General features: G+C 43.5%; 2 protein-coding genes across 4 annotated transcripts in view; both read right to left on the minus strand.

Annotated features, from left to right (window-relative positions):
• Nucleotides 1-17778, minus strand: part of LOC126989916 (thyroid peroxidase-like) — a 32868-nt gene extending 15090 nt beyond the window's left edge. For all 3 annotated transcript variants that reach the window (XM_050848522.1, XM_050848521.1, XM_050848520.1), the window contains exons 1-3: nt 17642-17778; nt 16988-17133; nt 9015-9274 (exon numbers count right to left, since the gene is read on the minus strand). In XM_050848522.1, coding sequence (XP_050704479.1) covers nt 9015-9256 — 242 coding nt within the window. In that variant the 5' untranslated portion in view covers nt 9257-9274; nt 16988-17133; nt 17642-17778. The remainder of the gene's footprint in view (nt 1-9014; nt 9275-16987; nt 17134-17641) is intronic.
• Nucleotides 17779-18639: 861 nt separating this feature from the next.
• On the minus strand, nt 18640-23584 carry LOC126989919 (neogenin-like). The gene is made up of 7 exons (XM_050848523.1): nt 23554-23584; nt 23076-23181; nt 22631-22786; nt 21252-21457; nt 20239-20497; nt 19294-19431; nt 18640-18672 (listed from the first exon to the last, which is right to left on the minus strand). Exons 4-5 carry the CDS (start codon nt 21447-21449, stop codon nt 20330-20332), a joined length of 366 nt encoding a protein of 121 aa, XP_050704480.1. The 5' UTR covers nt 21450-21457; nt 22631-22786; nt 23076-23181; nt 23554-23584; the 3' UTR covers nt 18640-18672; nt 19294-19431; nt 20239-20329.
• Between the last annotated feature and the right edge of the window lie 2138 nt (nt 23585-25722).

Here is a 25722-nt window from a genome sequence, read left to right on the forward strand (position 1 = left end):
AGTAATAGTGGAGATAACGCATGGGGAGATAGATTCCTAAGATTGATGATGGAGAATCTTATGATACAAAGAGTGAATGAACATACAAGATATAGAAGTGACGATGAACCGGCAAGACTGGACCTAGTACATACTAACAAAAGGAATATACATCAAGGATGAACTAAGGTATGGATGTCCACTGGGCAAGAGTGATCATGTAACCACAGAGATTGATACAGAAGTGGAGGTTACTAAAGAGGACGAATCTTACAAATCAAACAGGCTAAACTATATTAAGACAGACATGGAAAACCTTCGGAAGTTTTACGAGAAAGTGGAATGGGATGAGTTACTGAGAAAAAATAAAGTACAAGAAAAGTATGATATCTTTATGGAAGCCTATAACACTGGTGTCAAAAAATATGTACCCGTATACAGACCCAAAGTTAAGGGTAGGAAGGACTGGTTTAATGCCAAATGTGCAAACGCAAAAGAAAAAAGGGACAAAGCATGGAAAAGACTAAAAAGAAGGAAGAATCAAAGAAACAAAGAAGACTTCAGAATGGCGAGAAATGAATATGTGAAAATAAGGAAAGAAGAAGAAAAGGGATATGAGAAGGATATTGTGGAAAAATGCAAAGAACAGCCCAAGTTGTTTTACAGATTTATAAATGGGAAGACTAAACCGAAAGAAACAACAGAAAGACTGAGAGACGGGAATGTGGAAGTCAATGACCCTAAAGGTATGGCAGAGTTATTAAATAGAAAATTCCAGCAAGTCTTTACCAAAGAAACAATCTTTATTGCGCCACAAGAGAATAAAATAGAAGTTCATATGGAAGAGATTATGGTAAACAAAGAAGAGATCCATAAATTACTGGGAGAACTAGAAGATGGAAAAGCAGTAGGACCGGATGGAGTTTCTGGGTATATTTCAAAAAAATGTAGAGATGAATTAATTGTTCCAATATACGACATCATTAGATGCTCAGTAGCAACAGGTACGGTGCCCAATGAGTGGAGAAGGGCTGAAGTGGTCCCCATATATAACAGTGGAAGGAAAGATGAACCTTCAAACTACAGACCCATATCCCTGACAAGTGTTTTGTGCAAAATATGTGAGAAAATAATAAAGAAGCAGTGGACTAAATTTCTAGAAGAGCATAAGTTAATTACCAGCAAACAATATGGATTTCAAAAGGGCCGATCATGTGTTACAAACTTACTCAGTTTTTACTCAAGAGTGACAGACAGAACTCAGGAAAGGGATGGATGGCTTGATTGTATTTATCTAGATTTGAAAAAGGCCTTTGACAAAGTTCCACATACAAGACTATTATGGAAACTGGAAAATAAAGGAGGATTGAAAGGAAATATGAAAAAATGGATGGCAAGCTACCTAATGGGAAGGAGATGAGAACTGTGGTCAAGGACATAAAATCAGAATGGAGAAATGTAGAAAGCGGAGTACCACAGGGTTCAGTATTAGCAGCGATAATCTTCCTGGCATATGTAAATGACATGGCTGAAGGAGTTAATAGCTACATAAACCTGTTTGCTGACGACGCTAAATTACAAAAACATATAAGAAACAAAGAAGATTGTGAAATATTGCAAGAAGACCTATACAAAATTTGGAAATGGAGTATGGATTGGGAGATGGAATTTAATGTGAAAATGTCATGTTATGGAAATGGGTAAAAGTGAAACAAGACCAATCTGGATATACAAAATGGGAAATGGTGAAACATTAAAAAGTGCATGAAGAGAGAGACCTGGGAGTAGTGATGAGGGATGATAATCAACCAGAGAGTCATATAAATCGGATCTTTAGAGACACATATAACTTGGTGAGAAATATTGAGTAGCATTTAGCTACATGGACAAGGACATGATGAGAAGGCTAATCACTACCATGATTAGACCAAAATTAGAATATGCAGAGGTAGTGTGGTCCCCATAAGAAGAAGCATATAAAGAAACTAGAAAGAATACAGAGGATGGCATCAAAATGGTCCCAGAGTTGGAGGATTAATATACGAGGAAAGATTAAAGGAAATGAACTTAACAACACTGGAACAAAGAAGAGAAAGGGGAGACCTAATCCAAATTTATAAATTATTAAACAAAATAGATGAAGTAGATAATGAAGAACTGCTACTAACAGAAGGAAACATAAGCAGAAATACAAGAGGACACAGTAAAAAATTGAGAAAGGGGAGATGCTTGAGAGACACAAAGAAGTATAGCTTCCCGCAAAGAAATGTAGAGGTTTGGAACAGTCTGAGCGAGGATATAGTATCAGCGAGGAGTGTGCAAAGCTTTAAAGATAAGTTGGATAAATGCAGACACGGAGACGGGACCACACGAGCATAATGCCCAGGCCCTGTAAAACTACAACTAGGTAAATACAACTAGGTAAATACACACACACACCTTTTTTTTGAAAATGCAAATTGGAGTGGGCTGTACAAAGCCAAAAGTACCCAAGACAAGTGGGAGGAGTTTTTAAAGCTGTACAAAGAAGCCGAGAATAGATATGTCCCTAAGGTAACCAAAAAGGATGTTGGTAAAAAGGAGAGGTTTAACAAAAGATGCGAGGCAGCTAGAAAAAGAAAGGAGGAAGCCTGGAAGGGATGGAGGAGACGAGGAGGAAGAATCAACGCGTGGAACAATTTCAAACAAGCAAGGAATGAATATACAAAGATTAGAAGAGAAGAAAAACGGAAATATGAAAAAGATATAATCGATAAATGCAAAGACCAACCTAAATTATTTTATAGACATGTGAACGGCAAATTAAAGAATTGAGAAACAATCAATAAACTGAAATTGGATGGAACTACATATGAAGACCCAGCAGAGATGGCAGAAGTGATGAACAACAGCTTTCACAGAGTTTTCACAAAGGAAGACGAATTCGTACAACCACCGGGCCAGGAAAGAGGAAGCGTTATGCAGGAGATACAGTTAACGGTGCAGGAGGTCAAGGAAAGCTTGAACAAGCTGGATGTAAGAAAGGCGACAGGGCCGGATGAAGTGTCAGGCTGGATCCTGAAAGAATGTAGTGAGCAACTTGCAGAGAAACTGCACTCCATAATGAGCACCTCCCTGCGTGAAGGAAGGGTACCACAAGATTGGAAGAGAGCAAACATAGTACCAATTTATAAAGGAGGAGAGAGAGAGGACCCATTAAATTACAGACCGGTATCACTCACTAGTGTGGTTGCGAAGATATGTGAGAGGTTAGTTAAAAACAGGTGGTCGGATTTTTGGGTAAGTGAGAGAATTATCTCAGATTGCCAGTTTGGATTCAGGAGAGGGAGATCGTGTGTCACCAACTTGTTGTGTTACAACTCAAGGGTGACAGATTTAATGCAAGAGAGAGACGGCTAGGGGGATGGAGTGTACCTGGATTTGAAAAAGACATTTGACAAAGTACCGCACAGAAGACTAATTTGGAAGATTAAAAATAGGGGTGGAGTTGGTGATGGACTGATTAAGTGGCTGGAGGACTTCCTAACTAACAGGGAAATGAGGACAATAATCAAGGACAAGGTATCCAACTGGTGCCCAGTGAGGAGTGGGGTCACACAAGGTTTGGTGCTGGCACCGATAATGTTTGCTGTTTATATAAATGATATGGTGGAGGGAGTGACCAGCCATGTGAGATTGTTTGCAGATTATGCAAAGCTATTGAGACGAGTCAATGACGTGAAAGACTGTGAGGCATTGCAGAGGGACCTGGACAAAATATGGGAGTGGAGTGGTACATGGCAGATGGAATTCAACCTTGGGAAATGTAAAAAAATAGAGTTTGGGAGGAGCAGTAGATGTGAATATGATTATAAGATGGGAAGTGAGATAATATGCAGAGGAATGGAAGAAAAAGATTTGGGAGTGACTATCTCAGAGAACATGTCACCGGACAAACACATCAACAGGATAACGGGACAAACTATGAATTTGCTGAAGAACATAAGGACGGCATTTGTGTATTTGGACGAAGATATGATGAAGAAAATAATAGTTACAATGATAAGGCCAAGGCTGGAGTATGCAGCAGTGGTCTGGTCTCCTCATGAAAAGAAGAACATAAGAAAGCTGGAAAGAGTACAGAGAATGGCAACTAAGATAACATAAGAACATAAGAACATTGGAGTCTGCAAGAGGCCGGTAGGCCTGTACGAGGCAGCTCCTCTGAACCTAAGCTCCTGTGTAGCTCCCGTGTATCTAACCCCACCTAATAATCACTGTCCATGAATTTATCCAATCTATTTTTTAATGTGACAGTTGTATTGGCACTCACCACATGACTGCTAAGCCTATTCCACTCATCCACCACCCTGTTTGTAAACCAATTTTTGCCTATGTCCCTGTTGAATCTGAATTTATCCAGTTTAAACCCATTACTTCGTGTCCTACCCAATTTTCTTACCTACAAAACCTTATGAATGTCTCCCTTATTAAAGCCCTTCATCCATTTATAAACCTCGATCATGTCTCCACGCACCCTTCGCCTTTCTAGAGAATGCAAGTTTAACTGTTTGAGTCTTTCCTCGTATGGCAAGTTTCTCAACCCCTGAATCATCTTAGTCATCCTCCTCTGCACCGATTCTAACATTTTGATATCCATTCTATAGTAAGGTGACCAGAACTGAACCACATAGTCAAGATGAGGTCTAACTAATGCTAAATATAGTTTGAGGAAGACTTCGGGGCTTCTAGTCCGGTGGAAGTGTGAGGTAACCTTGCCATAAAGGTCCCACAATGGGTTTTAATGGTTTTGATACCAGGAAACACTGTAGAATCAAAATCCGAAGAGTGCCAAGCTGGCATCCTTGGGCATTTTCTGAAAATCGCTCATTTCCGTGGTACCCAATACCCCCCATTTATCGCTACATGCGAAAAATGAAAATGTCTGTATCTTCACTAATATAGCTGATAAAGTTGCAAGTAAGGTATCCAATCATAGGTTTTCAGACACAAGGAATGCAGTAAAAGCATTATTTCCAGTATCCAGTGTACTCATCATACCCAAACGCCAATGAGATAATCCCAAACCTTAAATAAACACAAGATTTTTTACATCCTAAATTTCATATTTGGTATTATACTAAAAATTCACATATCAGTACAATCAGAATGATAATATCAGAATTTTTTTAGATACTGTCTCTTTGGTAACAAAAGATAAGGATATCTTTATATCTACATGTAAGTATCTATTATCTAGGAATTTGTGTTCACGTCTTGATTGTCGTTTTCATCTTCAGCAACTGTGGTGTGTTCATTGCAACAGTCCCGGCCACCTTCACAGCTGCAGAAGATGGTGCATGGAAGCATTGCAGAATAGCATGAGCACCTAGCTGACTTGCATTTTCGCATGTGCACTTTATTAGCTTCAAAATGCTATCTGGTGCTGCAGAAGTATTAGGTGGAAGCATTGTGGGGTTAATGCTCTGTTGACAATATCTCGCTGCCACCCGTGCATGGTTGGGTCAATCTCTGGTGGGTTTGCTTCTCCAGCATGTTTCCAGATGCAACATTGGAAGTGCGCTCTCAGGACATTCAGGTGAAAAGATTCATTTGTTGGGGGGAGAGACATGAGCTTTGGTGCAGAAACAATGTTTGCTTTTGCTGTTTTCACTTTCCAAACCTTAAATCGTACATCTGTCATTGTCAGAGCTTCTGGATTCCCATAGCAAGCAGCTATGAATGCAGTGGACTCTTGCACTACATCAGCTAGTGCAGCAGTGCTGTTCCCAAGTTTCAACAACTGATGGCCCGCCTGAAGAACTTTCAGAACTTTAGTTTTTCCTATGCCCCACAACTGAGCCACTGTGTCACATCCCGATAACGAATGACTAGCTAACAGCTGATCAGCGATATCCCTGTGGCGGTGTGCAGTTGCTTGGATGTTGATGGACTTCCTTTCTTTGCCGGTTGCATCCATTGTCAGATGACAAGTGAGTTGTCTTTCATGGTAAAGGTGAACACTACTATGTTTTGTCCAGTGCACTTCACAAGGCGATCTGCTTCTGTCATAGCAGTTAGCATGGTGTCTGGGTCTGATGGTTTCATGTCTATCAGTGGCGTGTACACACAGGTGGTTGCTGGTCTGACCGTTTGACCCTCAGACCTGTTCAAGTGACTATTGAATCCATTCCACTCTGGGCAAGCATTTGGACCTGCAATTTGAGACAGGAAGTAGAAGTCCCTCACGTGAGCCCGGCTGGCTGCCACTACTTGTGATGCAAGTACCCTTAGGGTTAAAACTGACTTCGTTGCTTTTGATTGTGGCATGTCTGGCTTTTTGGGTCCATTATACCTCTGGATAGGTACATCATAAATAGGTACATGATAAATGGGGGGTATAGGGTACCACGGAAATGAGCGATTTTCAGAAAATGCCCAAGGGTGCCAGCTTGGCACTCTTTGGATTTTGATTCTACAATGTCTCATGGTATCAAAACCTTTAAAACCCATTGTGGGACCTTTATGGCAAGGTTAGACAAAAAATGTCACTTTGGCTGCCGGACTATTCTGTTGCTTACGCTCCTTGAAATTAATCCCAGCACCCTATTTGCTCGATTTCTAGTTTGAATGCATTGTGCCCTTGGATGGAGATCAGAGATAGTACCAGAACTTAAGGATCGGACTTACGAGGAGAGATTCAATAGCATGGGGCTCACAACCCTGGAGAGAAGAAGAGAAAGAGGAGACCTGATAGTGGTGTACAGGGTGGCGAGCTGGGTGGAGAATCTGGACAGAGAGGACCTGTGTGTGTGTGTGTGTGTGTGTGTGGAGTGAGAGAGAAACGAGAGGACATGGAAAGGAGTTGAGGGCGACCACGTGTAGGCGAGATGTGAAAAAGTTTAGCTTCCTAAACAGAAGCATTGAGGTGTGGAATGGACTGGAGGAGGAGGGGGTTTGTGCAAGAAACATTCATGATTTTAGGAAAAGTTGGATAGGAGCGGATATGGAGACGGGACAGCGCGAGCTCCTTTCCCGTATGTCACAACTAGGTAAATACAACTAGGTGGACACACACACACACACACACACACACACACACACACCGCTCCGGTAGCTCAATCGGTAGAGCGCTGCACTGCAAGTCTTCACGGCCAAACAGGCGGCGGTTCGAGCCCCGCTCAGGCCAGATTCTTTCCGTTGACTAGGAGTGGTTACTGTCCCCCCTTGAGCAAGGGGGATGGGTTGTGTGGTGTGTGAGATCTTGGCAGTACCCAGAGATCGACAATAATGAGCACTTACTCACGTCGGGAGGGTACCTGCTGGCGAAAGCCAGTCCAACTCGTGATCAGGCCGTGGTGAATTACAAACACACACACACACACACACACACACACACACTTTAAGGCACTCTGAATAGGGGCCCCAAAACCCCCTCCAGGCTGCCGGCACTTCCCTTGAGGCTCTGGAACAAGCACTGCAGACAGACAGACACACACACCTCACCCTTGGGACCTAAGATGACCTCCACAAACACGTGACATGACCCTCACAAACCTAACAGGACTAGTTTTTTTTATATACTTGATACTTATATTTTACCTGAAATGACACACAAACACCAATAATGTTCATAATATATATAAATGATATGCCAAAGGGTATAAAAAGTTATATGAGCCTTTTTGCAGACGATGCAAAATTAATAAGGAAAGTGTAGATGGAGGAAGACTGTGAAGAACTGCAAAAAGACCTGTACAGAGTGTATAGATGGACCCAGTTATGGGAGATGGAATTTAATGCAAACAAATGCCATGTTATGGAAATGGGGAAAAGTATAAAAAGGCCAAGGAAGACATACAGGATGGGAGAAGAAAACTTAAAGTTAGCACATGAAGAAAAAAGATTTGGGAGTAACGATGCAAGACACACCATCCCCAGAAAAGCACATAAACAAGTTATTTGGAGAAACCTACAGGATGATGCAAAATATAAGGGTTGGATTATAGACTTTTTAACGGAGAGAAATGAGAACAGTAATCAAGAGCAATAAATCAAGCTGGGCGGAAGTGACCAGTGGAGTCCTCCAAGGATCGGTGCTGGCTCCGATTATGTTTGCAATATATATAATTGACATGACAGAAGGGGTGACAAGCTATATGAATATGTTTGCTGATGATGCTAAACTAATGAGGAGGGTGGCTAATGAAGAAGACTGTGTAGCCTTGAGTCAGGATTTCGATAGAATAAGCGAATGGTCACGCAAATGGGAAATGACATTCAGTACAGAGAAGTGTAGTGTGATGGAGTTTGGTAAGAGCAGTAGACGGATATTGGGGAACTACTCTCTGAGTAATGAAAGAATCATGAAAAAAACAGAAGAATAAGGATCTGGGAGTGACAATAACAGACAAGTTATCCTTTGGGAAGCATATAAATTGGATAACTGGGGAAACATACAATCTTCTTAGAACCATAAAAGCAGTATTTACATATCTAGACGAAGAGACGGTGAAGAAACTAATAACATCGGTGATACGTCCAAGACTGGAATATGCAGCGTTAGTGTGGTCACCTACATTGAAGAAAGAAATTAGAAAGTTGGAAAGAATACAGAGAGCAGCGACCAAACTATCGGAAACTTTGAGAGAACACACTTACCCCCCGGTCTCACAGACGCCGAATCACAAAAAAATCGTAGTACCTCGGGAGACAGCGTTTTCCCGAATCACTACGAAAATTTGTTTATCTTTTCATCTCGAGGCGTTCGGTCGACCTCGAGGGCATATTCCCCGAAGTACACCGAATTATTTCCCAAAGTGCTACGACGTACTACAATATGCTACGATGTACTATGATTTCACCCTGATTTTCTCCCGAAGTACGCCGAGTTTTGGAGCAGAAGTACTACGAAGTATCACGAACCACACCAACTGTCCCGATTTGTAAGTACGAAGTACTACAATGTACGACGAACTACACCGATAACTCCGGATCTACTACGAGTTTCAAATCTCCTCCAAGAATTTGCTCCCGATTTTGAGCAAAAGACACACCCCAGCATCATCATGACCAGGTTGGGGCTCTGTGTCCAAGTGGATTGGTGACGCAAGAGGGCTGGAGGAGGGGGTGTCTCCCCGGTAGCAGACAATGACCTCTTCTTGGATCGTCCCTTCACTTTCTTGGCAGGTTGTTCTTGAGTGTCTTCTTGTTGCTCATCATCATCAGGAGAGGCAGCAGCGGCAGCAGAAGACCTTTTCTTCTTGTCTTGTCCCTTCTCGTCCTTTTTTGGTCCCATTGTGATGTGACGCGACTCCTGCAAATTGGAAAAGACTGATTGATGTGCAAAATGCTTGCCTTTTAATACTCTTCCCAAATTCGTAATAGGGTAAGGTGGGGTAAGTTGCCCCCCTTAAGAGAGATTGCCTGTTGTAGCCACATTTTTTGCAATAGAATTAAAAAAAAAAAGATCTGTTGAAAGCTTAGGCTAAGGCTTATCTATGGTATATATCATATCCACTCATTATGATTTACACCTTTCTATAATGACAATTTTAAAAAAATAATAAGGGGGCTTCTTATCCTGCATGTGGGGTAAAACGCCCACTGGGTAGGCCTTTTACCCCACTCTGGCTTACAATAATAAAACTCACAGAAACATAAGGAAAATAGTTTTTTCACTTTATAAAAATATGATATGTATTCCCTTTTTGAAAACTATACCCTATAAATCTCTCTTGATGTAGTCCAGGCGCTTAGGGGAACCATCGTTCAGATTTGTCTACAAGCATGAAATTTGGCACAGATGTAGATGATGTCATATTGAACCAATTTCTTGAGGGCGCCAAAGACGATAATCACTGGGGTCGCCATATTGGCAAAATCTAATATGGCCGCCACTCGATATTTCATTTTGCCATAACTTCACAACCGAAAGGCATAAAAAGTCAAGTAAAAGCACTTTGTATGGGTTTTTGACCTCAAGGAATCTAAATCTGAGCTCAGATTTCACATAGCGTATATACTTTTGCCAATCTAAAGTTTTTATTGTATATACATTTAGTGGTTCAGTTTGTTTCTTTACATGTTCACTAATGAAGAAATTTTATGAGTCTGTTCTTAGTGGACTGTCACTGTAGAAGGTATTTGTCTAAGTATCATCATTATTGATACACCCGGCTTCGCATTTGCACAGCCCGGTGCATCGGACTCCAGCTCTGCTACATTTACAGTTTCCTGTACAAGCCCGTTCGCAGCCACAGTGCAGCAGGATGGAACATGCTTTACTGGCATCTTCAAGTGTTGTCCAGTGTGGTAACCAGATACCAGTGTTTTCTTTTTGCCAACCCCATGCGGTGAAGTTAGGAATAGTCTGGTGAACTGAGGTTGCCTGTTTCCAGTAGAAGCTTGCTTGAAGCAGAGCCCGCTTGAGATGTTCAAACAAAGCTGCTTGTGTGGGTGGAATGTTTTCCAAGGTTTTTCTACCACTTGTGAATAGACGATGTCTAGCTTCGTTGACCCTGGTCAGTCCACATCCCTTGCTGTACATGATGACCACAAATCGTTCCAGATTCTGCATGTGTAGAGAATCGAGGCTGAGGAGGTTTGGATTATTGGTCAATGCCATCAGTGTTTCTGTGAGTCCTGGAGTGTTTTGCCAAGATGTCCAAGCAGTTTTTTTGCCACATCCAAGGAAGTGTGATGTCGTGTCACACCCTGTTATTGCATGGAAAAGGGGCAACGCGAGAGATCTGGAAGGTCCAAGGTGAGCACAGATGTCATGGATGGGGATGTCACGGACATTTTTGCCACTCCCAAAACAAACCCACAGCTCCAAGAAACCAAGGCTTGAGAAGAAGTGTATGGCAAGGACCACCACATCACTATCAACAGTACGAACAATAGCTATCTTGTGGCCCTGGGCTGCTGCATGTGCCAGATGAAGGAATATCCTCGTATCGGCCTCGGCATGATTACAGGGTTGGAGTGCTGACACGTCGGCTTGTCTGTTGGATAGAACATTTTCGCCTTTGGTACTGAGCAGGAGTTTCCCGCCCCAGTCATTCTTGACTATCTCCTCACTCAGGAAAATGAACAACTCCTTCTTGTTGTCGTTGTTCTTGAGGAATCCACTGTTCCAATCATGTTTTGGGATTCGTGTGCTGCCACTTCCAACCCTAGTTCGTGGACCTGTACCACGACGTTGATGTGTGAGTGACTTCAAACTCTCTTCTGGATAGGTGTCCCATATGGCATCAATGCGGGAAACTGCTGGATTTATCTGGGATTTCAGGAACGGGATCATATGTTGTGTAGCATACTCGGCAAATGTTTTTGCTGATGTAGGTCGCACCATGTGAATAACTGCTGCCATGTCCAACACAACAATCGTTGCACGCCTAGCTTGAGATGACCGACCAGTTGGAGCTTTGATGCATTCCAGAATATCAGACTTGCTGCCGGATCTAAGTGAGCCATAGTCAGCCAAACTTGGTGGTTCCCTTTGATTTTCAAAGCGAAAAAACTCTTCCACATCAGCATCTGGTCGTGATTGAAGTGACAGGAAGAGTTGTGTGATAAGAGTCATGTTTTTCTTCTGTGTACCACTGGCTTTGTTGCCTTTCTTGGATAAGTGAGGTCGATTGGCAAAGGTCAGGATGTTGTTACGTCGGATAGTGTTGGACACTGGCACAGTTGCCTTGTCGAGTGTTTGTGCAACATATTGTTCATGAAGATCTTTGCCAACTTCATGGACTTGGCAGAGATGTGACGACTTCTTGATCCATGACTTCTTGGGTGTCAAGCGCAACAAGTTCCGAACCAGCAACAAAAGGATTTCCTAGCTGTTCGATATTTTCAACAAATGACAGGACATCTTTCCTGTATTTTACTTGCAAGCTGTGTGCTTCTTCATGATGAGCAGTGCTTGAGCTCGGGCTGTCCAAAACCGTCTCAAACTCTTCAACACACCGGGAACAATCTGGACCCGTCAGCATGTAAAGTGTGAGCGCTTCAGGATTTTCATACAGCCCAGCAGCCCCACCATGAGCTTGAAGGCTCTTGTTCGACTGTTCATGTGACTGATCCTTCCCAATAAGGCTGAACTTGTGTGTTGACCTTTGAACGGCAAAGTTCCCTTTCAGAAATTCTGCATGTATATCTGGGTGACTCTCAGCTAGCTGAACCATATCCCGAACATGTACTGGCAGCCATCTCGCATAGTTTGTGTGGTCCATCACGTGAAACCATGGACAAAGCTCATCACATACTTGGACATAGAGAAGAAAATCCCCTTCGCGCAGAGAACGGATAAAGCGGCACAAGAGCAGCTCAAGCTCCATGATGGTGGACCAATACTTGAACTGTGGGCTTTCTGTTCTTTTAAGCCCTTCACGTCTGTTTTTTTAAAGAAAATTTGCAAATATACTCAGCATATGGGATGTGCTATGCAAATTTTTGAGCTCGGATTTGGATTCCTTGAGGTCGAAAACCCCTATAAAGTGCTTTTACACGATGTTGTATGACCTTTAGTCGTGAAGTTATCGCAAAATGAAATACCAAGTGGCGGCCATATTGGATTTTGCCAATATGGCGGCCCCAGTGATCATCGGCTTTGGCGCCCTCAACAAATGAGTTCAGTACGGCCTAACCTACATCTGTGCCAAATTTCATGCTTGTAGATAAATTTGCACAATGTCTCCCTAATATTTCCCTAAGCGCCTGGACTAATGTGAAATATAGGAACACAGTCATATTTGTGTCTCCTAATGAACAGAATGTAAAACTAAACAACTAATTAATTTTCCAAAAGGTATCCCCTTCTTTTAGACTAGTAATATTAGACAGCTTCCCTTTCTTCTGAATTTTTGTAACAAAAGGAACATCTACTTTCATGAAAAATATATGGAACTAAATATTCAATTAATTTGATAAAATATGTCCTTTCTGTTGAATACTGATATCTGAAACAGTTAAAAACACCAACTTCCTTATAGTCTCATACTCAAAAGTGTTCACTTATGGATGCCTTTCAAAAACTTAAACAAATTATATTTAAAGCAATACTGTAATGCCTAATCAGACTGGCAGTTTTGACATACGTACAGATCTAGGCCTACTCCAATTGTACATTCCGCATGTACTCATACCTTTATACATGTCCCGAGGGAGACAAGAAGGGGGGGTGGTGTTGGGATCTTTCTTTCGAATTCTTTTAAGAAGATTCGGAGAAAAGCATCAGAAAGGTGGGATACCTTTGAATTAGTGCAAGTCATCTGTGAAATTGATAGAAGGAAATGCACCTTTATTGTGGTGTATCGACCTCCGGATACAAGAGCAGAGGTCTTTATTGATGAATTCGTACACTTTGGAGTCTGTGGATATGGTGAGTGCAAATGTGTTCATCCGTGGTGACTTTAATCTATGGATTGATGATCCTGAAAATTCTTCTGCCATGGCCTTCATTGAGATGATGGACAGTTTCAACCTGATTAATAAAGTGAACGAGATGACTTCTTTAGGGGGTCATGTGCTAGACTTGGTTTTCAGCGATATAGACGGTGATCTAGTGCAAGGGGGGGGGTGTTGATGGAATATGTTGTATGTCCCCGGTGCATAAATTGGTAACCTTTGAAATTTCATACGTGAGGGAAGCAGTGCAGAGAAAAAAGATTACGTTCAGATTGCGAAAGAATTTTCAACCAGAAATACTGATTAACTCTGTGATACAGGAAATTACTATTAATTGTCGTGAAATCTGTGAACATGGCTCGGTGTTACGTGGAAATTGTGCTACCTGCCTGGTTAAGCTATATAATGGTTTAGCTAAAGATGAGTATAACAGCCTCTGTCCTCTGAGTGAAAAGGAGATAGTGTTGAGAGATCATGCACCTTGGTTTAATGTGGAAATACTGTGGGCAAAAAGAGAGAAGAAAAAAGAAAGACTGTGGCGTAGGCAAAAAACAGATGAGGCAAGAAGAGCATACCAGGAGGCGAGAAACCAAGAAAACCGGCTTGTGATAAAACGGAAAAGAGAATACTATCGGAATAAGGTTGTGGAGGCAGGGCCTGACATCAATAACTTATATAAGGTGCTTGACAGTTTGAGTGGAAACAGAAAGGTTAACAAGCTTCTGGATGGTTTCTCGGATGAAGTGCTGGCAAATAAGTTTTTAGACTTTTTTGACAAGAAAATTGAGAAAGTTATCATGAACTTTAGAGGCGACCGCGGTTACCATGGATCCGCTGTGGAAACTCCAGTCCCTGAAATAAAGTTAACAGGCTTTCAACAAGTGGATGTGGCTATGGTGAAAACTATCATACACAGGTGAACCTGACGTACTGTGATGGTGATTCCTTGCCGATAAGTGACATCATTAAGAGTGGAAACTTTAGTGATTTCTTAAATATTATGACTGTGATGGTTAACACTAGTATCGAAAACAAGACTTTCCCTGAGAGTGAGAAAGCGGCGATCGTGCAACCTATCGTTAAAGGTAAACTGGACCCACAGTGTTTAGTTCCTCTAGACCAGTATCCAACTTGACGTTTCTATCTAAGATACTTGAAAATGTGATCTTAAATCAGCTAATGGAGCATTTGCTAGTGGTGCAGGCTTTACTGGATAATGAATCTGCCTACAAGAGGCTTTACTCAACTGAAACTACTCTCTGTTTGGTGGTAAACAACTTGCTTGTGCTTATGGATGAAGGGAAGTGTGGTGTTCTGATTTTGTTAGACTTGAGTGCTGCGTTTGACACGGTGGAGCACAGTCTATTGCTTCAGGATTGTAAGAATATTGGAATTGAGGGTGGTATGCTGGATCATCTGAGGAGTTACCTTGAGAACAGAACTTACTGTGTGCAAATGGGTAAATCGTTCTCCACTCATAAACTTTTGCAAAGAGTAGTCCCCGAGAGAAGTGTACTGGGTCCAATTTTATTGTGTTTATACTATTGGTCTTTCACATTTTACTAAGAAGGCATGAAGTTGACTTTAAACTGTATGCTGATGATACACAGTTCTATTTGTCGCTGAGTGACGTGGAAAACACTGAAGATAAGCTGAGCAGAATTATGGATGATGTCGGGAAATGGATGAATTCTAAGCAACTGAAGCTGAATGAGGATAAAACTGAATGCTTGATTGTGGGGAAGAACAAGGATGTCAGGAGGCTAGATGTTTCCACTCTTCGGATAAAAGATGACACTAGGACTGTAAAAAAGTCAGTCAAAGATTTAGGTGTGATACTTGACTGCACTCTATCATTCAAAGAACAGATCAGTCAGGTGGTGAGAACGGCAGGCTACCATCTCAGAAATATTGCATTTGTCAAGAAATACCTGGATGATAAGACCATGAAGATGCTTATATATATATATAATCATGTAAATAGAAAGCTGGATTATTGTAACTCACTTTATTATGGCCTTCCTAAATATCTGCTGAAGAAACTACAACTTGTTATGAACAGAGCTGCAAGGCTAACAAAGGGTCTGGTGAGAGAATAACACCTGCACTTATAGACTTGCATTGGCTGTCCATTAAGGCAAGGCTAACAAAGGGTCTGCCCCCCGTGAGAGAATAACACCTGCACTTATAGACTTGCATTGGCTGCCCATCAAGGCAAGGCTAACAAAGGGTCTGGTGAGAGAATAACACCTGCACTTATAGACTTGCATTGGCTGCCCATCAAGGCAAGGCTAACAAAGGGTCTGGTGAGAGAATAACACCTGCACTTATAGACTTGCATTGGCTGCCCATCAAGGCAAGGCTAACAAAGGGTCTGGTGAGAGAATAACACCTGCACTCACAGACTTGCATTGGCTGCCCATCAAGGCAAGGCTAACAAAGGGTCTGGTGAGAGAATAACACCTGCACTTACAGACTTGCATTGGCTGCCCATCAAGGCAAGGCTAACAAAGGGTCTGGTGAGAGAATAACACCTGCACTCACAGACTTGCATTGGCTGCCCATCAAGGCAAGGCTAATAAAGGGTCTGCCCCCCCGTGAGAGAATAACACCTGCACTCACAGACTTGCATTGGCTGCCCATCAAGGCACGCATAGTCTACAAAATATTTGTCTTGACTTATCAAGCAATGCGACTTGGTAAACCTGGATATTTGAGAAATATTCTACAGGATTTTCATTTGGACACCACCATGTCACTGAGACACAGTGCAGAACAGTATAGACTCTATGAGCCCAGGGTCAACCTGGAACTGGGTTTCAGAGCATTTGAGAAGAGTGACCCGCGGCTCTTGGATCAGTTATGTGTAAGCATGGTGGTGCAGAGAGAGTGACAAGAGAAAGGGCATTGCAAGGAAGAAGGGTGGTAGGGTCTTTGAGACAAATCATGAATGGCAGAAGTGTGAGCATGGAGGTAAAGAGGGATTTGAGAAATACAATAATAGTACCAACCCTCACATATGCAAGAGAAACGAGGGCCTGGAATGAAAGTCAGAGGTCTAGAGTGCAGGCAGTGGAAATGAGTTATTTGAGAAGTGCTTGTGGTGTGAGTAGAATGGATGGAATGAGTAATGAAAGTGTGTACGAGCGTTTTGGAATGTGTCACGGGGTGAAGGGAAGAAGCGTGGAGTGGTGGAAGAAGTGAAGCGACAGACTTTAAAGTGGTTTGGCCACATGGAGCGAATGAAGGAGAGTAAGATGACCAGAAGGGTGTATGTGAGTGAGATAGAGGGAGGGAATGCTAGAGGACGACCTCCAGTGAAATGGAGGGATAGGGTGCAAGAGTACGTTAGGGAGAGGGGGGAAAGATCTTTGAGAAACTTTGAGCAGGCACGGAGGGAGTGTCTGGATAGAGATAGATGGAAACTCTGTAATGTGTGATGACTCTCATACTGGAGTGTCTGTGGGTTGTGTAAGGTTGTGTGTGGCGTCACTGGCACACTACAACGCAGCAGTGACTGGCAACAAAACACCAGCAACCAAATATTACAAAAAATACCACACAAATGACAGGACTCCCATGAGCTGCACACTGTTCAATGACTGACAAAGACACCCACCTGTGTGCTGGATGATGGAGGCGTGGTTGGGGGAGTTGCTGCGCTCACCCTTGTCAAAGTTCTTCAGCTCCAAGTGGCCGTGATGGATCCACAGGTCTGGAGGCTGGACGCCAGGCTTGTTGCTCTCACTGCAGCTGCCGCCAAGACTGCAAGGAAGTGATGCATCTTACTAGCTGCTAAATACTACTGAGTGCTGCTGCTGTACCTCGCAGGGCTGTCCAGAGGGAGATGGAAGGGCACATGCAATCTTCAAAACAGGATGGATGTTAAAGGCATGAGGTTTGAGTTCAACAAAGCATATTTGAATTCATTTAAAGAAATAGCTCCCAGCCAGCACACTGCAAGCAATCACAAGTTAGAAACACGTGTTAGCTGCTCCACCAAGAGACACAGATATCACAAACAGAGGTCACTTGTTACCCTGCAACTATGTATAGCACAAAATGAAAGTCCATCTTGAACATTTCCTATGAACAAGTTTACCTTTTTTTTCTTTCTCTAATCTTGGCAAACTTAAGTCTTTGTGGACTATGCCCTGCAGCCTTGTTCTCCATATTACAAAGTGAATAAAAAGTTCCTGCAGTCAGTGTAAAGGATTGCTGAAATGAGTCATGGGATGAAACACACCAACAAGAAACTGTCCTGCCACCTTACACAATGCTTGGCCTGGGCTCCGCCTTGACCCGCGGCAGTACAGTGTGGTGGCCAAGAAGGCCCCAGCTGGTCATGGCTCCTGCCACGCCAGCGATCACCAGCACAATCAGGCCTCTCGCTCCACACACCAGCCTGGGGCTCACCGATGCTCTTGTCAACAGCTGGAACACAGGAGCAGATGTATAATATTTTTAACATTGGCTTAATCAATCAGTCAATCAATGGGGCCTCTGCCAGCCTGCCTCACCCAAACTATGACACCATTCTTGGGGGTTCCTCTGTGCAGGTCCCCATGCAGGCACCTTCCCCATACCATGTACCTCCCAGCAGGATCCATCAACCTGCTCTAACCCAACTTTCTGGGCACACTCTTTACTAAGGATTGTGTCTTACATAAACAACCTGGTAAGCAGGGTTTACCCACATGCCCACAGAGCCAGAGGTGGCATTCACAGAGCATGCAGGTAATGGGCCTCAAGTCAGCCTCAGGGAGTGAGTGCTCCATGATGAGGGACAGTATGGTGGGACACAACATGTGCATAACTGGGAGAACAGTGACTGATGCACCACAACACACAGCATGCAGGTAATGGGCCTCAAGTCAGCCTCAGGGAGGGAGTGCTCCATGATGAGGGACAGTGTGGTGGGACACAACATGTGCATAACTGGGAGAACAGTGACTGATGCACCACAACACACAGCATGCAGGTAATGGGCCTCAAGTCAGCCTCAGGAGGGAGTGCTCCATGATGAGGGACAGTGTGGTGGGACACAACATGTGCATAACTGGGAGAACAGTGACTGATGCACCACAGCAATGACGGCTCCCTAAGACTAACACTTCCTTACCTGGAAGTCGTGAAGCTTTCCACGGAGGAGAATGGACCAAAACCTTTGACACTGAGTGTGCATCTTGTGCAAATACTTCCTTGAAGGCGTCAGTCCATGGACGGTGAGGTGAGCCAGTCCCCGTCACTTCCCCATCACCCAGTCACTGACAGTTTGGTCCATGGTGAGGAATATCACGTAGCCTGGAACAAACAAAATTACTCCCTCAATAATCTTATTTTAACCGTGTACCAGTGACAGGCAAAATTTGTGGCTTTACCGTGTAGCAGCGACGGGCCTAAATAGATGATGCATAAACTGATCACAAATGCATTGATATATATTATAAAAAGGTTTGCCTGAGTGATGATTTTCTCTCTCTCTCTATCTCTCTCTTTTTTTTACGTCGCGGCCTATTGCGCCGGTATGCTTCTTAACTGTGGGTCCTTATGGTAGGCCCAAGTCATTGCTTAGAGTGGACTTTCAGAAAAATGATCACATCAGCTACTGGGTTAAGTGCAGCCAATAGCTCCAGTAGGCTCTTTGGAGGGGCCTCTTGGATGACCCCAGCCCGGTAGTGGCTCAGGCAAATTGTATTTATAGTGGCTGACAGGATGTATGGTTCTTGCTTCCTGCCTGGCCCACGCTGCCCACCACCATGACCTAAGTCACTGTTTATTTACTATATATCCAGGTCTTTTCCACGTCAGTGAAGGTGTGTTCCCTTAACTATGTAGTCTAGTACATCACTGTGGTTTGGCACACTGACTCTTTTTTATTTTTATATAATTTGAAGATGCCATCCTGGTAACCCATCAGCTCACCTGTGATCCTCCCATTGTTCCGCTGCAGCGGCTGCCGGGTGAAGGTGGTGGTGGACGGCTGGCCAGGGAGGGCCAGGACGGTCAGGCCACCAGCAGGGTGTTGGAGGCCACCAGGCTATAGGGGGACTCACGCCAAACCTGATGGGGAAAAGTGTGTGGGAAAAGTGTGATTTTGCACACCAAAACTTCAAAGTTCCCCATCATGCATTTTATATATATATATATATATATATATATATATATATATATATATATATATATATATATATATATATATATATATATATATATATATATATATATATATATATATATATATATATCCTGGTGAGTGATTCAAAAGTTTCCATAGGTTACTTTAAGTTTAAGTTTAGGCCTGTAAGTCTGAGCACAGTCAAGGATCCAGATACATACTTGTTCAGTACTTGTTTGTAGTTGGTACAGGAGCAGGTTTAGGACAGATAGAGTTGCCTGAAGTTGTCATTTTCATGACAGAATATTATATTATTACCATACAGAAGAATATCTACTTCTATTCTGTTACGGTTTGGTTGCAAACCTTGGTTGCTATTATGATACATTGCCGGCCAAGTTAGTAAAGACTAAAGGAGGCTGATTTTTTACCTAGTTGGCAACATTAGCGCAGGAGGATATAATAATGTAGGAATCTTTTTTTTATACTTTGAAGAGAATAAATGAATCATTGCACATGAATAGGTTGTTTTACTTTATCATCTTTGGAGCACATCATTTAACCTATGGAATACTTTTACTCAGAAAAAATACAAATAAAATCAATGATTTAATCATTTGATTAAATCAATTTGATTAAATCATTGCCAACCCTGCTGTGCTGTTTCTAATACCATTATGTAAGGTTCATTTTTAAGTATTTGCAAAAGGTCAATGAAAAAATCAATATCTCAAACACTAATAATAGCTCACCCTATGAGTCATAATTTCTCTGTGCCTCATCACAGCAAGGATTCAGCTGTGCAGGATTTCCTTGAGAAGTGTTGCAGGACTGAGTGAATATTTACTGAAAGAAGAACGAAGGCTTCCAGCACTGTGGTCTCACCCTGATGGTCTTCACAGCAAACTCACACACTGTTGATGGCTTGAGGCTGTCAATGAGGCAGGTCACATCCGTGGCGTTGACGTAGCGGCTGGAGGATGAGGACGAGAAGGTGGTGCAGCTGTTGTACTGCAGGAGTCAAAGGTCAGTATTAACAGGAGTCAGGTACAAGGACGGAGGAAAACATAAGAAAGGTCACTGGATGAAGGACTGGCTTGTGAAATGAGACATGAATGACAGGAGGATAGGAAGGGTGTGAGGAGTGCTTGCAGGAAAAGAGGATGTGTATGTGATGGATTAGGATGTCTGTGGGAGTATATGAGGTGTATTAGGGACTGTTTGCAGGATAATGAGGTTGCATGAGTTATGGATAAGGGTGTGTGAGGTTGACGTGATGTGCATAAGGAGTTTGCTGGGACGAGAGTATGAGTAAGTAATGGATAAGGATATAGAGAGGAAGATATGAGGTGAATGAGGGGCTGTTTGTAGGAGGGAGAAGGATGCAAGTTACGAATAAGGATGTGGAGAGGTGGATATGAGGCGAATAAGGGAGTGTGTGCAGGGAAACAAGAATGTGTAAGTGGTGAATAAGTTCCTTGACAAATGACTAACTTTTCCGCTGCTGTGTTGATGCAAGTGGCAAGTCGTGACACAGTGCACAAAGAACATGAGATAAAACATATATTTTCCAGCTGATGACTGCCCTCCCTGAAGCAGCCCAGCAACACTACCCAAAACTGACCTCTTTTGACCTCCCATTCTTCATGCTTGTGTTTGGAACGGCATCTAGTGGCCTTTTAATTGTTGTTTAATTTGTTTACCTTGAGTTGCCTCCCTTGAAAAAAAAATAATAATAATAATAATAAATAAATAAATAAATCACCTGGTTCTGGCTCAGCATGGTGTCCGCCCACTGCAGCACCACGGTGAAGGGCGTCAGCACCACGGCCTTCACCCACACCGCCGGGTCCAGCGTGGGTGCCACCACCTCCTCCTCCTCTGGCTGGGTGCGGACTTGCTGGTACACCGGTTGCCCGTCACCCACGTTGTTGAAGGCTCGCAGGCTTATCACAAACTCCATGTTGGGTTCTGAGGAGATGGAGAACTTGTTATGGACCTAATCGTAACAATACAACAATTTTTCACGACCCTTAACCCGTCCGCTGCGATTGGCACGGATTTTGCCTTCACTGGTAGCCTGGTAACATAGTCCCAGGTCTTTCTCTCGCTGCCTGTGGTGGATAGTGGAGTGTTTCCCATGTGGTATTGGTGCTGGATATCCCTCCCAAAGTGCAGGACTACACTTTTCTTCACTGAACTGTAGCCACGGACACTTTTTGTTCCATTCCTGTAGCTTGGCGAGGTCTGCTGCTAGGAAATCCGCAGTCAAGGGGTTAAACTGGGCAGAACAGATAACAAATGAGATAGACTAACAGACAACAGGTAGAAAGACAGATAACAGGCCACAGATAACCAATGAATAACCTGACTAACATTATGACCACCCAGGAAATATCTGAGAGTTCAGGGCAGACAGAGGAATGAGCCTGAACGATGATGAGTCTGAAAATGGCAACTCAGAATACCACCTCCTTTCCCTCAATAATTGCTCTCATGGTCCAGGGTCTTCACAATATGGAGAGCTAACTTTATGATGGTGTGTAAATACTTTTCTGTGTGTGTTTGTGTGTGTGTGTGTGTGTGTGTGTGTGTGTGAAATGTTAACAGACTCAATAAATGTTTAACTATGATCTACTTAGCAAGATCTCAACCTTCACTTTACTTTGATTAAATGAAAACTTGTTATGGACTCAATCATCATTTTTTTGGGGGGGGGTGAATGTAATGTTAACTCCAGACTCAATAAATGGTTAACTATGATATCATTTAACCCATTGACTGTGGATTTCCTACCAGAAGACCTCACCAAGCTATAGAAATGGATCAAAATGTTTCTACTAAAATTCAGTGAAGAAAAATGTAAAGTCCTGCACCTTGGGAGGGGATATCCAGCACACCAATACTACATGGAAACACTCCACTGTCCACCAGAGAGGCAGAGAAAGGTTACCAGACTAACAGTGAGGCAAATCCATGCCAATCACATTTGACAGGCTAACAAAATCTTTACCTTCTCTTGGCTCAACACAAATGTAGAAGTGGCTAATTCAAAATCCCTGTCTTGTGGAGAATCACACTGCAGGTCTGCATACTACTTGGCCAGAAAATGGAGAATTAGTCACAAATGATCATCTTACACACCCAGCTTATCAATGATGTAACCGTGCTGCTTGCTGTCCACGATCTTGGAGTAGATGTCCACGCCTTGGTCCCAGGCAATGGTGTAGCCGCACAGCAGCACATTGTGCTGTGCGGGGGGCTGCCAACACACCCTGATGTGGTCAGTCAGCGCCACGGCTGTAATGGACCACAAGACACTGCAGATAACACAGTGACTCCACCATCATGATCACTATGTAGGTTTTATCATGGCTTCCAAACATGAATATTTTGTACCATGAAAACAAAATTATACAAATGTATTGTACCTGTAAGTTATCCTAAATTCTATGCACAACACATATATTAGGTTTATACTGTTTGTTGGGAATTAAGAATGTAAGTGATGGATAAGGAGGTAGGAGGTAGGAGGGACAATTTGAAGGGGACAGAGGATGTAAATCACAACACTGAGGGAAACACTCACCCTTCAGACCAACTGGCTTGTCTGGGACCCTGTTTTCATGGAGGTCATTGGTGAGGTCCCCGCCAGGGTGGACTGAGTGTATGGGCAGTGCCGATGACCGTGAGTGCTGCAAGATGGAAATGGAAAATGAAAATGAGGAGCTGTTAGCATATTCTCAACATGGAAAAATTCCACTTACATTAAAATTTACTCTGTTGAAATGAAATGGGAAAAGTATATTTGTCCCTTGAATGTGCATTTCCTAGCAGAAGACCTCATCAAGCTACAGGAGTGGAACAAAAAGTGGCTGCTACAATTCAATGAAGAAAATGTAGTCCTGCACCTTGGGAGAGGATATCCAGCACACCAATACCACATGGGAAACACTCCACTATCCACCACAGAGACAGAGAAAGACATGAAACTATATATATGATACTAGGCTAACAGTGAAATCCAAACCCGTGCCAACCGCAGCGGACGGGTTAACCCAAACTACCTGCCCCGTCCACGGACCCCCATAGGGCACGGAGGGTAGACGACCGGGGCTTACATGTCAACGCCTACACGCCCCGCCACGGCACCGCTACAAGGCCGGGAGCACGAGGATAAGGGGGGGGGGTGGATGATAGGGATAAAAAAGAAAAGACGAGCACAGCCTTCCTCTCTCCCCGCGCGAGGTAAACAAACACTGAACAGCTGATGGCTGGGATTGTACAACGTTGCCAGATTGTCGTACTCAGTTTCTCATGTTTCCCAATTTCCATCCCCAAAACTGTTTCCTGGGTCACAATAACGATATTTATTTGTAGTTATTGTTGAAATGGTTTATTATGCATGTTTCCTGGTGATATTTATGCGGAAGAAGCTGGTAAATGTAATGCTCCGAGTACGACAATCTGGAAACGATGCTGGGATAACTTGCCTTCATCATCTCGCCCTCGTGCATGTACCGGTTTTCGACGCTTAACCATTGCCAAAACACATCAGGAATCAACGGTTTTAGTGATAACTATATCTGAGTCTCGTTATTGGGCGCCAGAGACAGGTTTTGGGTGGGAGATCGGCAAATATAACAGGCTGACTGTAACGAGCTGGCAACTTCACGCCCGTGTGACTCGCCAGCGATACGAAATTGTCGTACTTGGAACATTGTACTTACCTTATATTATAGTTGTCTATCTATGATGTGTAAATTTATCTATTATTCATTTGTATTCGTCTAGTTGCTAAACTCGTGTGCTCCAGTTAAACTGTTAATTGACTCTCCTTGCTGACATCATCCCGGTAAATATAAGTGCTGCATTCCACTGACACTATTTTTCAAGCACCTTCCTCACCACAAAACTGTTCTTGTTTCCTCTAATGACTGACTCACTGACTGACTGATTAACTGACTGACTGACTGGTTGACTAATTAACTGACTGACTGACTAACTGACTGACTGCCTGACCGCATGATATACTGACTGACTATATAGCTGGTTAACTGACTGACTGAATGAATGATGGATTGACTGTCTGACAGACTGACCGATTGCCTGACAGACAAACTGGTTGACTGACTGACTGAATGATTGAATGAGATTGATCGACTGATAGAAGGTTTACGAGTGGTGGAGCGCCGAGGTGAGTTTCGACAGGGGATGCTTGCAGCCTGTGTCGATCTCAGGAAGGCGTTTGATTCAGTGCATCGATCGTGAGGCACTCTGGGATCTTCTGCGACTCCGTGGGATTCCTGCGAGGACTATTGGTTTGCTGACTGGCCTGTATTCTGGGACAGAGAGTGCTGTGAAGTGTGTGTGTGTGTGTGTGTGGGGGGGGGGGGGCTTGTCCAGCCTCTTTCCCGTGAATGCGGGAGTGAGGCAGGGCTGTGACCGTGCCCCAGCGCTTTTCAACACTTGTATGGACTGGGTACTGGGCAGAGTTGTGGACCTGCGGAGCATCCATTGGCAATACCAGGGTCCTTGTTCTTGCCGATGATGCAGTAATCCTGGCGGAGTCGCTGGAGGTCTTGGTGATGGCTCTCGAGGCACTGCACGAGGCGGCGAAGCCCTTGGGACTCCAGGTCTCCTGGGCCAAGACCAAGGTACAGGTGTTTGGAGGCTTGCTGGATGACACAGTACAGTCTGTTCATGCGTGTGGCGAGGACGTTGAAATCTCGGAAAGTTTCACGTATCTTGGTAGCGTAGTTCATAACAACGGTGAGTCTGGCCAGGAAGTCTTACGGCGGATTGGTCTGGCCCACGGTGCTATGGACTCGCTCAACACGAGTATATGGCGTTGTCGATACCTGTGCAGGTGGACAAAGACGCGGATCTTCAAGTCCCTTGTGCTCCCTGTCTTACTCCATGGTTGTGAGACATGGACACTAAACGGGGACCTGGAGAGGCGGATTGATGCCTTTAGTAATAAGTGTCTACGCAGAATCATGGGATATCGCTGGAAGGACTTTGTGTCAAACAGGCGACTACTCCGTGAGGCTGATTCGACATATATTACCTGCATAGTCCGTCAACGCCAACTCCGGCTATACGGGCACGTTTTCCGGAAGCTGATCCTGCTCATCGGGTTGTCTCTGTGAGAGACAATCCTGAGTGGAGGAGGCCACGGGGACGCCCACGGAGTTCGTGGCTTAAGCAAGTCGATAGATCCTGCCGGGAGGTAC

Source organism: Eriocheir sinensis, unplaced genomic scaffold (assembly GCF_024679095.1).
Source record: "Eriocheir sinensis breed Jianghai 21 unplaced genomic scaffold, ASM2467909v1 Scaffold1379, whole genome shotgun sequence".
NCBI lineage: Eukaryota > Metazoa > Arthropoda > Malacostraca > Decapoda > Varunidae > Eriocheir > Eriocheir sinensis.